The sequence below is a fragment of the Labrus bergylta genome, chromosome 9 (assembly GCF_963930695.1).
Source record: "Labrus bergylta chromosome 9, fLabBer1.1, whole genome shotgun sequence".
NCBI lineage: Eukaryota > Metazoa > Chordata > Actinopteri > Labriformes > Labridae > Labrus > Labrus bergylta.
This window is the reverse complement of record NC_089203.1, coordinates 17,072,093-17,085,815: the sequence shown is the minus strand read 5'-3', so window position 1 is coordinate 17,085,815 and position 13,723 is coordinate 17,072,093. Positions and strand designations below refer to the sequence as shown.

General features: G+C 41.2%; 1 protein-coding gene across 2 annotated transcripts in view; it reads right to left on the bottom strand.

The window, feature by feature from the left end:
* Positions 1–25: 25 nt before the first annotated feature.
* LOC109990454 (amyloid beta precursor protein binding family B member 2) overlaps positions 26–13,723 on the bottom strand; it is a 39,237-nt gene continuing 25,539 nt past the window's right edge. For both annotated transcript variants that reach the window (XM_065958719.1, XM_020642597.3), the window contains exons 9-14: positions 9,460–9,574; positions 5,040–5,115; positions 3,073–3,153; positions 2,843–2,958; positions 2,557–2,739; positions 26–2,020 (exon numbers count right to left, since the gene is read on the bottom strand). In XM_065958719.1, the coding sequence (XP_065814791.1) occupies positions 1,844–2,020; positions 2,557–2,739; positions 2,843–2,958; positions 3,073–3,153; positions 5,040–5,115; positions 9,460–9,574 (748 nt within the window). In that variant the 3' untranslated portion in view covers positions 26–1,843. The remainder of the gene's footprint in view (positions 2,021–2,556; positions 2,740–2,842; positions 2,959–3,072; positions 3,154–5,039; positions 5,116–9,459; positions 9,575–13,723) is intronic.

The window sequence follows — 13,723 nt, the reverse complement described above, 5'->3', positions numbered from 1 at the left end:
ATTCAAGAATTCAAAAAGATAAACCTTTACTTTTGGTAATGCATTTATTGACACACCAGGTTACATTTACAATGTGAGGAGAAGGGTGAAGAACAGAACTGAAATGTTTTACAGCATCTCTCTTGTTTTATTTTTGTGTGTGTGCGTCTCCTTCATTCAGGTCGGACTGCGTTCACAGAGTTCATGTCGAGTGCAGGTGATGGCCCCGAGCTATAGGAGCAGTGTTAAGGATTTTGATAGCAGTGACAGCAAACTTTTACTGCTGTATGTGCATATTTGTGTGTGTGTCTATATATTTGGTGTGAGTGGGGGTAGTCTGGCTGGATTTACTGAGGAAGAGAAATTAGAGTTAACCCTTTACTGTCTGGCACTGATGCTGTCTTCTCCATGCTGCTGAAGAAAGACAAAACACTGCTGAACCACTATTCATATAGCCCTGAGCGCTTTACTTCTGCCAAAGTCACAGCCTGGATCTGGGGTTTCTTTCTACCACATAAACCTTGGGTGTATGTAAAAAGATTCCTGAGGAAATTGTAGTTTGAACATAGGCAATGTGACATTCATGAGCTTTAAACTCAGCGTCTGAGGCATGTATGCAAAACAGTTACAATCTTTAGTTGAAAGCTTAAAATACATTAAATGCCTTCTTTGCTGATCTTACCCAATCAAGATATTTAAAGTAAAAATGTTTTGATTAATTAATTTCCCCTCATCTTGTAATGAACAAACAAACCCTTCATTTAAGAAATGGGTCAGAAATACACCAGATTTGGGCGCCGATGGTCAGTCCTCGGAGTGGGAGGCCCAGGTTCAAATCCAACCTGCGGCTCCTTTCTCAATTGTCATTCCCCACTCGCTCTCCCTGATTTCCTGCTCTATCCACTGTCCTATCAAATAAAGGCATAAAAGCCCCAAAAATGTATCTAAAAAAAAAAAAAAGAAATATGCCAGATTGTTTGTGCCAGTGTAAATCCAGTCATGGTAAAGTGAAGATGACTTGTGCTGAGAGCATGTATTTCATGTGTGTTCACCACTTTTTTCACCAGCACCCTTTTAAACTCATCAAAAGAAAAAACATATCCCATCGAGAAAACATGCAAAATCAAAGCCTACATCTGTCTCTTTTTTTCCGTTTCCAGCGTCTCAGCTTCGTCTCATATCTACACGTCTTGTGCCCTAAAGTCTCTCTTCCTACGTACAATCATTTACATACACTTCATAATTACAATCTTGTCATTCATCCTCAGAGATTTTTTTTTTCTGGTTTTCCAGTCTTGTCACACATTGAAGGGAGCGAATCATTTTTTTTTTTTTTTTTTTTACACCATTTGTTGGGTGACAGGTTTTGCCCGTCTGGCATTGGTTTCATTTTTTCTTCACCTGAAAAAAATCTGATGACAACAACTTTTCTGTCCTTCAAGGCTCCGTTAACTTAGCATCTCAGGCGTCCGGTCCAGGAGCTCTGACTGTGCTGATGACTGATTTTACAGAGGAGAACAGAGCATACAAGTGAGTAACCAGTCTGTTACCAGAAATGTGATGCTTTTGGGTAATCCATCTGCCCAAGAAATCCAGGAGTGAGCAGGAGGTTTCTGGGGTAGTGTTCAAACGTCTGGGTTTAAACAGTGACACCAGCGCTCCCATTCCTCCTCAATAAACAGATTTCTTGTACATTTTTCAGGAGTACTGGATGATTGCTCCTCTTCCCCTCCTCTGCGATGGTGTTTCTTAATATATGTACATCGTTGGTTACCATGGCTGGTACTGATATTGTGTTGTCGTGGTGATTAGTGTGTGAGTGTTTTAGGGGTCGGCCGGGCGGTGTTGTAGTTACTGGTGGAGGTCATTGCTGGGGGAGTTCTGACGGCTGTTTCTTGGTTTTCAGAGTGTCTATGAGAGACTGAACGCCCCGTTTCACGCTGGTGGTCACCCGGCGTGTCACAGAGTCCGCAGAGGGCGAGGAGGAGGCGCCAGCGCGTTGGGAGGGCGGCCGTGCCACCAGACACTTCTGATAGCGCAGCTGAAGAAGAAGAGGAAAGAGTTAGAGGCAATTTTTATATGTTTATGGTTTAAAGAAAGAAAGAAAACAACAGGAAGTATCCCTTCACTGTAGTTTGTCAGTCATTCATTAAGGTCTTTCTTTTTCCTAGCAAATTTTTATTTATTTGATGTTTTTATTTACTATTTCTATTTTTTTACGTGTAGGAAGCTAAAACCAGCAGTCTTACAGCCTAGCATTAAGACTACAAACAAGGAAACAGCCGACCTGGCTGAGTCAGAATGTTTCAAACTCCAGCTCAGACTCAAACTCGTCCATGCTCAATGTCCACACTTTTGTCTTGATTGCTCCCCTATCGGTCAGCATTAATGCTAAGCTAAGCTAACTAGGTTCATATCTATGGTACAGACATTAGAACAGTAGCAACTTCTACTGGCAAAAAAAAAGCTACAAAGCAAATAACTGTTACTCCATTCCTTTAAATTACTCTTTATTTAATGAAGGATTAGATACACAACAAAATAAAATCTCATCATTTATGACTAAAGACAACTTACCACACATGCTGCCTGCACAGCTTCTGACACACAGCCTGCGTTGGGGTCACACCAGAAAATATGACACTGAAAATGCTGGCTCCCAGTGTCCATGATGAAGGCAAACGTGTGCACATCCCGGCCCACGCCCATAAAGGACAAGAAACGTACACGACACTCCACCAACACCTCCTCGTCCTCCTCCTGCACAGACAGCAAAGAAGAGATGGGTATCAAACTCGGCCCCATTAAATCTCCCTCTCTGAACAACTACATTTACATCTTTTATATATCTCTTGCAGCTTGCCTTGTCTTTGATGACAGCCAGAGTGGTGTCAGCTATACTCAGTATGACAGGAGTCCAGTCCTCTTTGCCTGTTGACGAGATGAGGTTTTCTATGGCACTGTTAATGATGTCCATACCTGAGGACAAAACACAGCAGTGTCTTAATAGTGAGACAATCCAGAACGAGTTTATTTCAGGCTGCAGGATGCATGACAACGTGTGTATGAATTTGGTTAAAGATTTTGGTTTACCTATGGGGCGAGACACAGATATCATACCAAGATACAGAACATGAAACTTCTGCACCAACTCAGTCTTTGGCAAGGGAAACTCTGCAGGAAGAAAACACAAACACACATTTAAACACGCATACACACACACACACACACAAACAGATTGCCTGCAGGGGATTTGATCACACAAGTCCACAGATGATAATTGCCTTAAAGTAGAAAAATAAACAAATTCTGATGATTTTTTAAAAATATTTTAAGATGTTGTTGACATGGTAAGGGAATTAAAATTATAATCACGCACAAGCATGCAGGGTATCAGAGTTCTCTATATGAAAATCCAACTGTTCCTCTTCCTGCTACAGTGAATGAGGACGATCAAAGATGCTATATCACCTGCACTCTTAAGAGCTTGCCATCAACGCAGCCTGTTTTGAACAACATAATCTTGAGATGATATCTGACACTATGTAAAATGTGGGAGTGGTTAAGAGCGTGTCTTTATATCCTCAATTGTGCTGAAAAATATTAAGATACGCTTTACAGGGCATAAATAAAGGAGATCACCTTAAAAAAATGTGATGTACAGTGAAGACACATCATCCAGGAGAACACCATCACACCATTCCAGCAAGGTGAGAAATCAAACCACTGGATGCCAGCAATAATAACGGTTTCCAGATAAATTTTAACATATTTAAACCAACCCAAATAAAATACTTTTTTGAGTTTATTGCCTATTTTGCACTATCCACACCTAAATTACTGGGTTCCAAAGATTAACAATTCATCATAAGGTCATCTTCATGTGATCCGTAAGAACTCAATGAGGGGAATCAATCAAGGATAATTGCTTTTGCCTGGATTCACCTTATCAGTTAGCTCCATTTAAAAGTTCCCTAATATTTAACACATTAAGTATTGGCTGCTGAAGCTCTGAAAACAGAGGTTGGGTGAGTTATGACTGTGTGTGTGTGTGTGTGTGTGTGTGTGTGTGTGTGTGTGTGTGTGTGTGTGTGTGTGTGTGGGGGGGGGGGGGGGGGGGGGGGGGGGTCATTAATTCCATATTTGCTTATAAGCAAATAAGCAGAGCTCAGACAGGCCAGATCCAATGAGTACAGCAGGGCCATTATCTGGGTGGGTGTTAGCCCTCTTCCCAATTAATTTGGTACTAATGTCCTAAATGTCCCAACACAGGATTGTGCAGCCCAAGCTACCCTGAAGAGATCCAATCCAGATTAGAACAGGGACTCTTTCATACTGGTTCTGTTGTGAATGGAAGGACTGTAAATATAACACACTTTATTGGTATTTTTTTCAGCAAAAATACTATGAATTCAAGCCTGTTATAGCTTATAACAGGTTATAGCTATAAAAGATGTGAGGGATGTTTCACAGATAGATTCTTTGATCCTGGGGTTGGGATGGGTGCTATGAAGCACCAGACCTCGCCTCAAAGAAACACTAATTGGGTTTTAATGAGGTTGGCTGCCTCTGTAAGTAAAGAGCCAATATAGTTCTTTTATAGTCTCATGTCAGGGCTCCTATCCTCCCCTTGCTCAGTAGATACACACACCAGCTGAAGTTACAGTGCAGGTTGAATTGTGTTGCCGTTTTTTATTTTTCTTCACATAATTACTTGGGACTGAGAGGAACAAGCGTTGGGATTCAACGAAATAGGAAACTGAATAGGATTAGTGCTGGGAGGATAAAGCTTGCAGATTGTGGAGTGAAACGTTGTTCTGCAGTCAGCAGTATCAGAGGGTGAGTTAACCCAACATTGCTATCTTTTCTATTAACAAACGTTCACTGCCACTCCTCGGGCGACAAGGTCATTAAAAAAAAAATATATATACATGGTTTCAGATGAGAAAAGCTGGAATGTGAGAAAAGAAATCACAGCACACTGCTGAACAATCCAGTACTCTCACAAGGAAACAACAAAGGAAGAAGAATCAAAGAAGAAATTGTCCGTGTGTATATACCTTGTAGGGGTACATCAGAGCCAGTCTGGGAGGAGCTGCCAGCTGCAGCCTTAGCGCTTTTCCTTTCAGCCATTATCTAGACAAGAAGCAAATGAAAAAGGAAAAAGAGGATAATTAAAAACAGAAAGAATGGGAAAAAATCTGAATAAAGGAGGGGGAAGAAAGAGAAGATAAGACAGGTGAAAGAAGGCAAGAAAGAAAGGTAAGGTATCGGGAATCATAAGACAACAAGCTATAATAAGCATATAATGTGTAAGATTGTTTTAAAGGATTAATAAAAGCCCCAAAGAATTTAAACCAGCATTGCCTGTACCTCTATACATCCCTACTGACATACCATCTCTCAGCCATGACCCATTTCTTTGAAATTAGAATGTAAATCTTAGAAACGGGGTCAGGAATACATGCTTCCATTATTCAAAAGATAATTTTCTTTAAGCTGGGTACTGAAGTAAGAAGCCAACATTACTTGAAGACTATTTTCAGAAGGTCAAGTGTTTGTGTGTATTCAGAGCAGCAGGGCAGTGCATGTACTGTATGGTTGTGTTTTTATTTTTATTTATTCTTTGGCAAAATGTTTGTGTTACAGAGAGGAATAATGATATGGTGATAGGCTACTTGTCAGGATCAATTCCTTAGTGCTTTTGGTCTTTTCACAGGATTTCTTGACGATGACAATAAAAAGATATATTACCAGTCCCAAGCTTTATTCTTTTCTTTTCATCTGCTGCAGTGTACACACTATTTCACAAGTCTGCATGGCCCCTGCACTGAGCTGCTGCACTCTTCCTGCTACAGATACTTGATTAATTGTAGGTGTCATTAATCAAAGTCTGAGGTGAGTCTGCATCACTGCTCACAAGGGAACATACGACATATGCACACACACACGCACACACACGCACGCACGCACGCACGCACGCACGCACGCACGCACGCACGCACGCACACACACACACACACAAAGGAAGCCTGCTCAGCACGATGCACAGCTGCAAGACTCGGGTCACCAAGTTTCTCTGATGCAGTGAAAAAAAACAAAAAACTACTATCCTTAACATAGGCAGTGGGGAGAGTCGTCTTCAGTCACACACACGCACATACACACACACACACACATACACACACACACACACACAAGTGGGCATAGATACAAACTCTCCCTCCAGTAAGGGGCAGAAGATAAGAAATTATGAGAAAAAGTCCTCTAAATGGGTCACTGATCCTCTGAGGGAGAAGATCTGTTGTTCCAGGTAAAGTTGTCCTTCACAAAGTCACTGCTGACCTGAGGACAAACCGCCTCCTCTTTGTGTACAGACGGCTGTGTGTAAGTGTGTGTGTGTGTATATTTGTATGTGTGTTTGGCTATAAGTGTCAAGGGTCTTCATGTTTTATAAATACCATGATTCTGCAGGAGTACACATTGCCTTGCAGCAAAAACATACATTGAATATCTGTACCCTAAAGATAGAAGTGATTTTCCAGACTGCCTTATGAAAAGTGAATCTTTTCACGATACTCATTGCCACAAACAAAGTCAGACAGACAGAATCCCACAGAAAGACTCCACCAACTCTTGTAGCGCCTATTTGCTGAAACATAATCCTCTGCTGTCTGAAATATCTCTTGCTCAGAACTTGATAGCTTTCTGATCTGTTGTACCACCATGAGTATGAAACATAACTCCGTACCGCTCTGAATCTTTCAGGAATAGTATATGATGTTAAGGGAAGACAGATTCATGGACTTAATCATTCCACAGTCCACTGGGGATAAGGTAGCAATAATAAATCAGGGACAAACCTGGAAAATGCAGGGGAGCGCTCACATTTATAAAAAAAAAGGCATTCAGAAAAAAGAATGTACTTTGGTTGTGGATGTAAAGTTAATGTCACTTAGAGATTATTCTTCATGATGTGAGCCAGAGGATTAATGTTAGTGGTCATCCAACTGAACCTTCCAGAAAAGTGTAATAAGGGTTAGCGATGACAAAGGAAACTGACAGGGGGAAGTTTTTTAATTAAAACTTTTTTTGTTTTTTGTAGGTTTAAGAAAACATGAATAATAGAAGGGAGTATTTTTATTAGACAGTCCAGCTTTATCCTCATCCTATCTACCTGATTCTGGCATATGGATTTTATCTTTTATTGATGTTTTGCCCTAATACACTTCTAATACAGTTCTACACTTTACACTAACCTTATCTAGAGGAAAGAGTTACATCTGTAAACATGGCAGCTTTACACAGTAAAGATTGCTACAGTTCCAGTGTAGATTGAAGAGGCTAACATTTTACAAGTGAAAATTAGAACTAAAAATAATTCTATGTGACTGACTGACAGTAAATCCAATAAAACTTTAAAATCCAGAGTAATGTAAGGCTCATACCTTTTAGTCCATAGATGTTACATACAGTAGTTCATGATATGAGAGGACGAAGAACTTAGAATTTAGAATGTATGATTTAGAGCTCTATAATGACTCAGAACTGAGTGATGTCACAATGAGAACTGTAGAAAACCAGACAGAACCAGGAGAATTGCCTTGTTGACAACTTTAGAGTAAAACCCTTTTCACACATACGGAAATCTCCTGAAAAACTCCGGAGATTTGGCTACCCGGAGGGACTTTAGGCTATGTGTGAACGCAAACAGCCGCATTTTTTGCATGGACTTTATCTGGAGTTTCTCCGGCCTAGTATTTTATCCGCAGAAAATCTGCGCTGATGTCTGAACGCGGCAGCATTTACTCCTGAGATTTCAATTTGAGCCAATGGAAAGAGAATGAGGTTTATATACAGTGACTGCCTAAAGTGTCTACACACGACCACTACCATCTCCATGCACGTAATTAAACGGCTGCATAGCATTGATATAAAGGCAAATATTCTCATTATAGCATCATGTAGCGGACTCTGTTGCTACTGCCGCTACTACCGCATTGTTTTTTTACGCCACGTCTTACCTCGGGAAATCCCCTGAGCCCCCTCCCCTCTGACAGGGATAGTCTCCAGCTGTGAGGAGCATATGTGAACGGCTAGTTCGGGAGAATCTCCGGAGAAGTCCTCCTGTAAATGTCTTGATATTATCTGGAGTGCATATGTGAAAACGGCTTATGATTCAGAGTGAATCTATACTCAACTTGGACAACATGAACCGCTGATGCCTCCAGAGAGACAGCAGCTCAACAAAGACAGGTACACAAGTGTAGCACATACTCCAGCAAGTTCGTTCACTTCCTTATATTATACTGGATCTAATTTGCAAAGGTGTCTAGAAACGGTCTAAATTGTAAAAAGAAAAAAAATGCCATCAAGATGTGCAAGAACAGTGAAGATAACACTGTTTAAAAAAGACTGGAAGCTGTCAGTGCTTTTGGCTGAGAGAAGAAAAAAGAAAACAGTAGTTTCAGAGGTGCAGGAATCCCTGTGTGCAGATAATACGAAGCACCCAGACTTAATGAATTCAGGCTTCAAGGCTCCTACAGTGAGTTTTTCTGTCCCCATTTAACCTTCAGCCAGAGACTGAATTAGAAGTCAAACTAATTTGCCAAAAGCTGGACTTTCAACGGTTTCTTTTCATAGTTAGATTTCATTGACTGCCAATTGACATCTTGCAAACAAAAATAGTGAAATCAGAGTTTTCCCCTATTAAATCTCTCTACAATTGTGTCTGCAATTTAGTGACGCAAGATTCATTCAAGCTTCATCCAAAAGCAAACACATTAAGAGCTGTATCTCTGCATTCAGCAGGTAGACAGAGAACAACCTAACAGTTTGTGTGTGTGTGTGTGTGTGTGTGTGTGTGTGTGTGTGTGTGTGTGACTTTACTAAATGCTGCAGCACTGCACCTTTAAGGATCTGGGGGTTCCATGCCCTCCAAAAGGTTAACAAACCACCAGTCTCTCCATCTCACACACACACACACACACACACACACACACACACACACACACACACACACACACACACACACACACACACACACACACACACACACACACACACACACACACACACACACACACACACACACACACACACACACACACACACACACACAACAATGCAAACACACACAGTTAAAACTCTGTAAACTGAATCTTATCTCCTCAGACTATAAAGGCTTAAAACTTCTTCTATCTCTCTGCTCAGCCCTGGACAGAGATAAGAGAAATCTTGTTCGACTCTGCCTCCAAGTTTTCACTGCTGCCTGTCAGTTTTGTACAACTATTTGTACAACAATGTAGGAGCAGCATCTGACAAGTTACAACCTTGAAAAGTAGGAGTGAGGAAAACTGCATCAGCCGTAAAAACCTTTACTTTCTCTCTTCAATAGTCTCCCTGATTAGAGGTTGATGGCTTGTTTCAGAGCGGCAGGAAAGCTCATTCATGCGGAGGCAGTGCAATAATGACACCCACCTTGGAGCAGATTTCGTGGAGACTTGTTGCGATGGCTGCAGCAGGCGTATCACATCGGAACACGTGGCACTTCAGCACCCGCGTGTTTTTGTCTCTCGCCACATAGGCAAAGTCCCTGAAACAGAAAACATGCACAAATAATCACCTATGAATCTCTGATGCGATAAAACAGCAGATTTACAGTACGTTTCGCTTTGAAGAGGGGGCACAAGGTACTTTTTTTGGGGGGGGGAGGGGGTTTACAAACATATTTCCATGCTGCTCCCACTTAAATGCATGAATGTGGAAGGAAACAAATCCAAAAATCATGTAAAATATCTTACAATATCATAACACGAAAGAAAACCATGTCAAGCAAAAAGGTAGACAGAAATCAAGAGAACTGAATACTGATATTTTGCTACAAAAGAAGAGAGTAATTGTAGCATGTAGCATAGGGGCAGTGTGTGTGTGTGTGTGTGTGCGCGTCTGATGCGGGAATGTGAGGGAATAATTGTTGGTTATAAGGGATAATGACAAAAGGCAAAAGATAATGATAACTTGTTTGCTTTAATGGGTCCATCACAGAATCCCATATCTACGCAAATGACTGTTTTTGTGCCTTTATGTAATTTTCCCCATCTAATAACACTATTTCTATGTATTGTATGTGGGACACTTCATTTAAACACATTGAATAATTGCTTGTTTTTCAACAAAAAAAAAATCTTTTCCTCTGAATGTCTCTCGATATTACTCCTTGGAGTGCCACTTTTAGACATTTCTGTTTCTTGAGATTCCAAAAAAATCGTAAAGGACTTCAAACACTTCTTCCCGATGGACACCTTAGGGCCAATATATGGATTTTATTGCAAATTTGTATGTCACAGATTCCCTTCAGCAAATTTGTGTTGTGTTTATTTGGTTCAAGTTTGGCATCATCAACAGCGTCGTGATTTCTTTCCACTTAAAAATTCCTCCTTGGTGTTTTTTCTTGTTCCCCTTTGCGTTCGTTTAGCATCTTTTTCTTTGTTATTCTGTATGTGCTGTCAGGAAGTGACTCTCTGCCGACATCAAAAAAAGAAGCTTGTCCTTGAGGTGTCTTCTGTTCTAAAGCAAAATCTTTCCACCCTCTCCTTATCTCTGCACCTGTTTACATTGTCTGATGTCATAATGAAATAAAGAGCTGGGATAATGAGTTGCAAGATATTTCATGCACAGATGAAAAAAAGAAAATGACAACAGAATTACTATTTCCCCAATTTGCATCATGATATATCTACATCTTCATTTTTTCACCTCTTCTCTTAATAGGCCACACATTCATTGTGAAAATGTTCATTATTTGTGTCACTTGCGGGCTGTCCTAAGCTTTAATGATGTTGCTGCATTTCTTTTTAATAACCATTTAATGTTTATTTGTTGAAAGATTACTGAAAGCTTCTTTTGCTTGTGAGTTATAAGCTGTAAACAACACTAAATGATGAATGCCATTTTTGGATACAATCACAAACACGCACGCATATTTGGGTCCCAGTGCCCGAGATAACAATGTGCCAAATGTTTCATGGGGATGCCACACTGCAGAGAAACATGATGAGTGTGGGGATGAGACTGAGAGAAGAAGTTTCACCCAGAAGGAAACTTCATGCAGAGAGTGGGTGAGAGATGAAACACAGTTATGTTGGAAACACACGCACGCACGCACGCACACACACACACACACACACACAACCAACACACAAAAGATGAAAGAGAGTGATTTCTTCCTCATTAACAGGCCTTAAAGACACAAACTCAGAAAACATAAATGCTGCAAATCCAGTCGTCACAACGCAAGTGCTCCAGGCCTGTAGGAGGCGCTATGTGGAATGGAAATGAGTCACATGTTTGATTTTGAAATTCAAATTAAAAAAGGGTTCTTTTCTCGGTTTTTACTTTGCACCCTTTATGCAGAATGTTTGCAGTGAACATTTTTGCAGCATGTGTTATCACTACTTACAGCTGTTTTAGCCTTTTGAATGTGTTGCAGATGCAGCTGGACAGCTCCATGCACATACTAACACTCTACTCACTCCTAAATAACCACAGACACAAACAGAAACATGGCAAACACAGACGGCATTCATCACAGCGAGCTCTTTGTGTTTATGAGTCCATTATCTGGCCCGTCTACTCTGCTTAATTGTGTGCTCACACACTTTGGGTCGATAATGCTCACCGCCTGTGGCCAGAGAGGAAGGTGCAATTGTTCGTCTGCGTGAGTGTGTGCGCGTTCGTTCAGGGACAATTGAGCAGTGTGTCACCAAAGCAGCATGAGTGGCCTTGCATCGCATCCTACAAATGCTTCTTTTATGACTTCTGCACCCTCTCTGGGGGATCAAAACGCCATAAAGCAGCATGCAACTCTAAATAGGAAATAGCCTGTGGCCAGTCTATCAGCTCGCTGATGATTTAACACCATGATTTAGACCTTGAACTACTTCTGCTGGACTCCTGCAAAGAGCAACAGTGACTCTGGGCGAAGCAGAGCCACTGATTTGGTGCCCGATGTGACAGATGTGATTGCACAAGAGAGAGCGGGCCGGTGGTGGTGGTGTTGGTGGTGGTGGTGGAGGTGGAAGTCTTGACACAATGATTACTGAAAACAATGGAGAAGCACAATCACACTTGAGCAGACAGAAAAGAGCAATTACCTTTCTCTGGGTCCAGGGAAGCAGGAGGAAGTGAGTTGGGAAGGTGAAAAGAATTAAAGAAGGAAGCAAGAGGGAAGAATGGAGGGTAGGTGAGGAAAGAAAGTAGAACAGAAGAAAAGAAAAAAAGGATAGAAAATGGGAGTGTGGGAAAGGAAAGTGGGATAGAAAACACAAGGGAGAAAAAAAGACAGTGTTAATACACACAAAGTAGTGAGTCAGAAACAGATGTAACACTCTTTCACCTCATTCATGCGCATGTGTGATTACATATGTGCACAGACGCTCAGGTCTGTGTACTTTTCATTTCACAGGCTTTGTATTTTGCTACTTTATGACACAGCACAGCTGTGTTATATATTAGCACACACTTGCAAACACACACAGAGACACACACCTTGTTACTGCAGCTCTCCCTGATCTCCATTTCCCTCCAACGACACCTCCTCTCAATCTCTCTTTTTGATCCTCCTTTTAGCATTCACTGTTAGATCTTCCCTGCAGCTCTCTCCATCTCTCGCTCTATTTTTTCTTTCCAAAACAGGAAAACCCCGCAAAAAGATGCAACACTGAGGGATTCATATCAACAGCGTAACTTATCAGAGCCGCCCTCCCTGTCTCATTGTGGGACGCTGTGTGTTATCAGGAACACTACAAAAGAGGGACAGGCTGAATAAAGAACAGAGCGCTGATTCAAACATCGACCACCTTTGATTCTTTCAAGATCCACTTAGTCAAAAGACGCGTTTGTGTGCCTGCTTGTGTGTGTCTGTGATGGCATGGCAGGAGTCCTCAGAGTCAGAGGTGCTGCTTCTACTTGCTCTCCAAAACAGCCTCATGCAAACACACACACACACACACACACACACACACACACACACACACACACACACACACACACACACACACACACACACACACACACACACACACACACACACACACACACACACACACACTGACAAAAAGTTTTTTAACGTTCAAACGTGTTACACTTTGTATTCCCATGCATCCTTCTTCTTCATTTGAATTTCATTCATGAATTTTTTCTTTTGTTCTGAGTCCATTTACTTCACATTCTGCTCCGTTTACAATTCTTTTTTTTTTTCTTCTGACAGTCACTTTAGTGGAATTGGATTTTTTGTGTCCTCACATTGAATCCCCCAAATGCTTTTGCCTTCATTTTCCTCCACACTTCTCCCAATTCTTCTCTCACTACAAGAAATTTACACGAGAGTTTCAGGCTGAAAGTGTTGCAAATGTTTTATTGCTGATGTAAGACACCTGCTTTAAACCCAGAAATGCACCTTCCAAACCCCCCCCCCCCCAATTATTGTCATAAACACTTTGACCTTATTTGACTTTGACAGCTAAGCTAGCTACATCTGGAAATGCATTTCTTTTCTTTATGATTTGGCCTTTCGTTTTTATACTTTCGTTGTACGCCAAACAGACATATTAATGTATAAAAATGTGACCTGCTGAAGAGCACAGGCTACATTAATACAGACCGCTGGTCCAAAACATTTACAAGGTTGTTGTCGCTCATTAAAACATTCATGCACACACTCAAACTGGAGGAGAGGACAGGA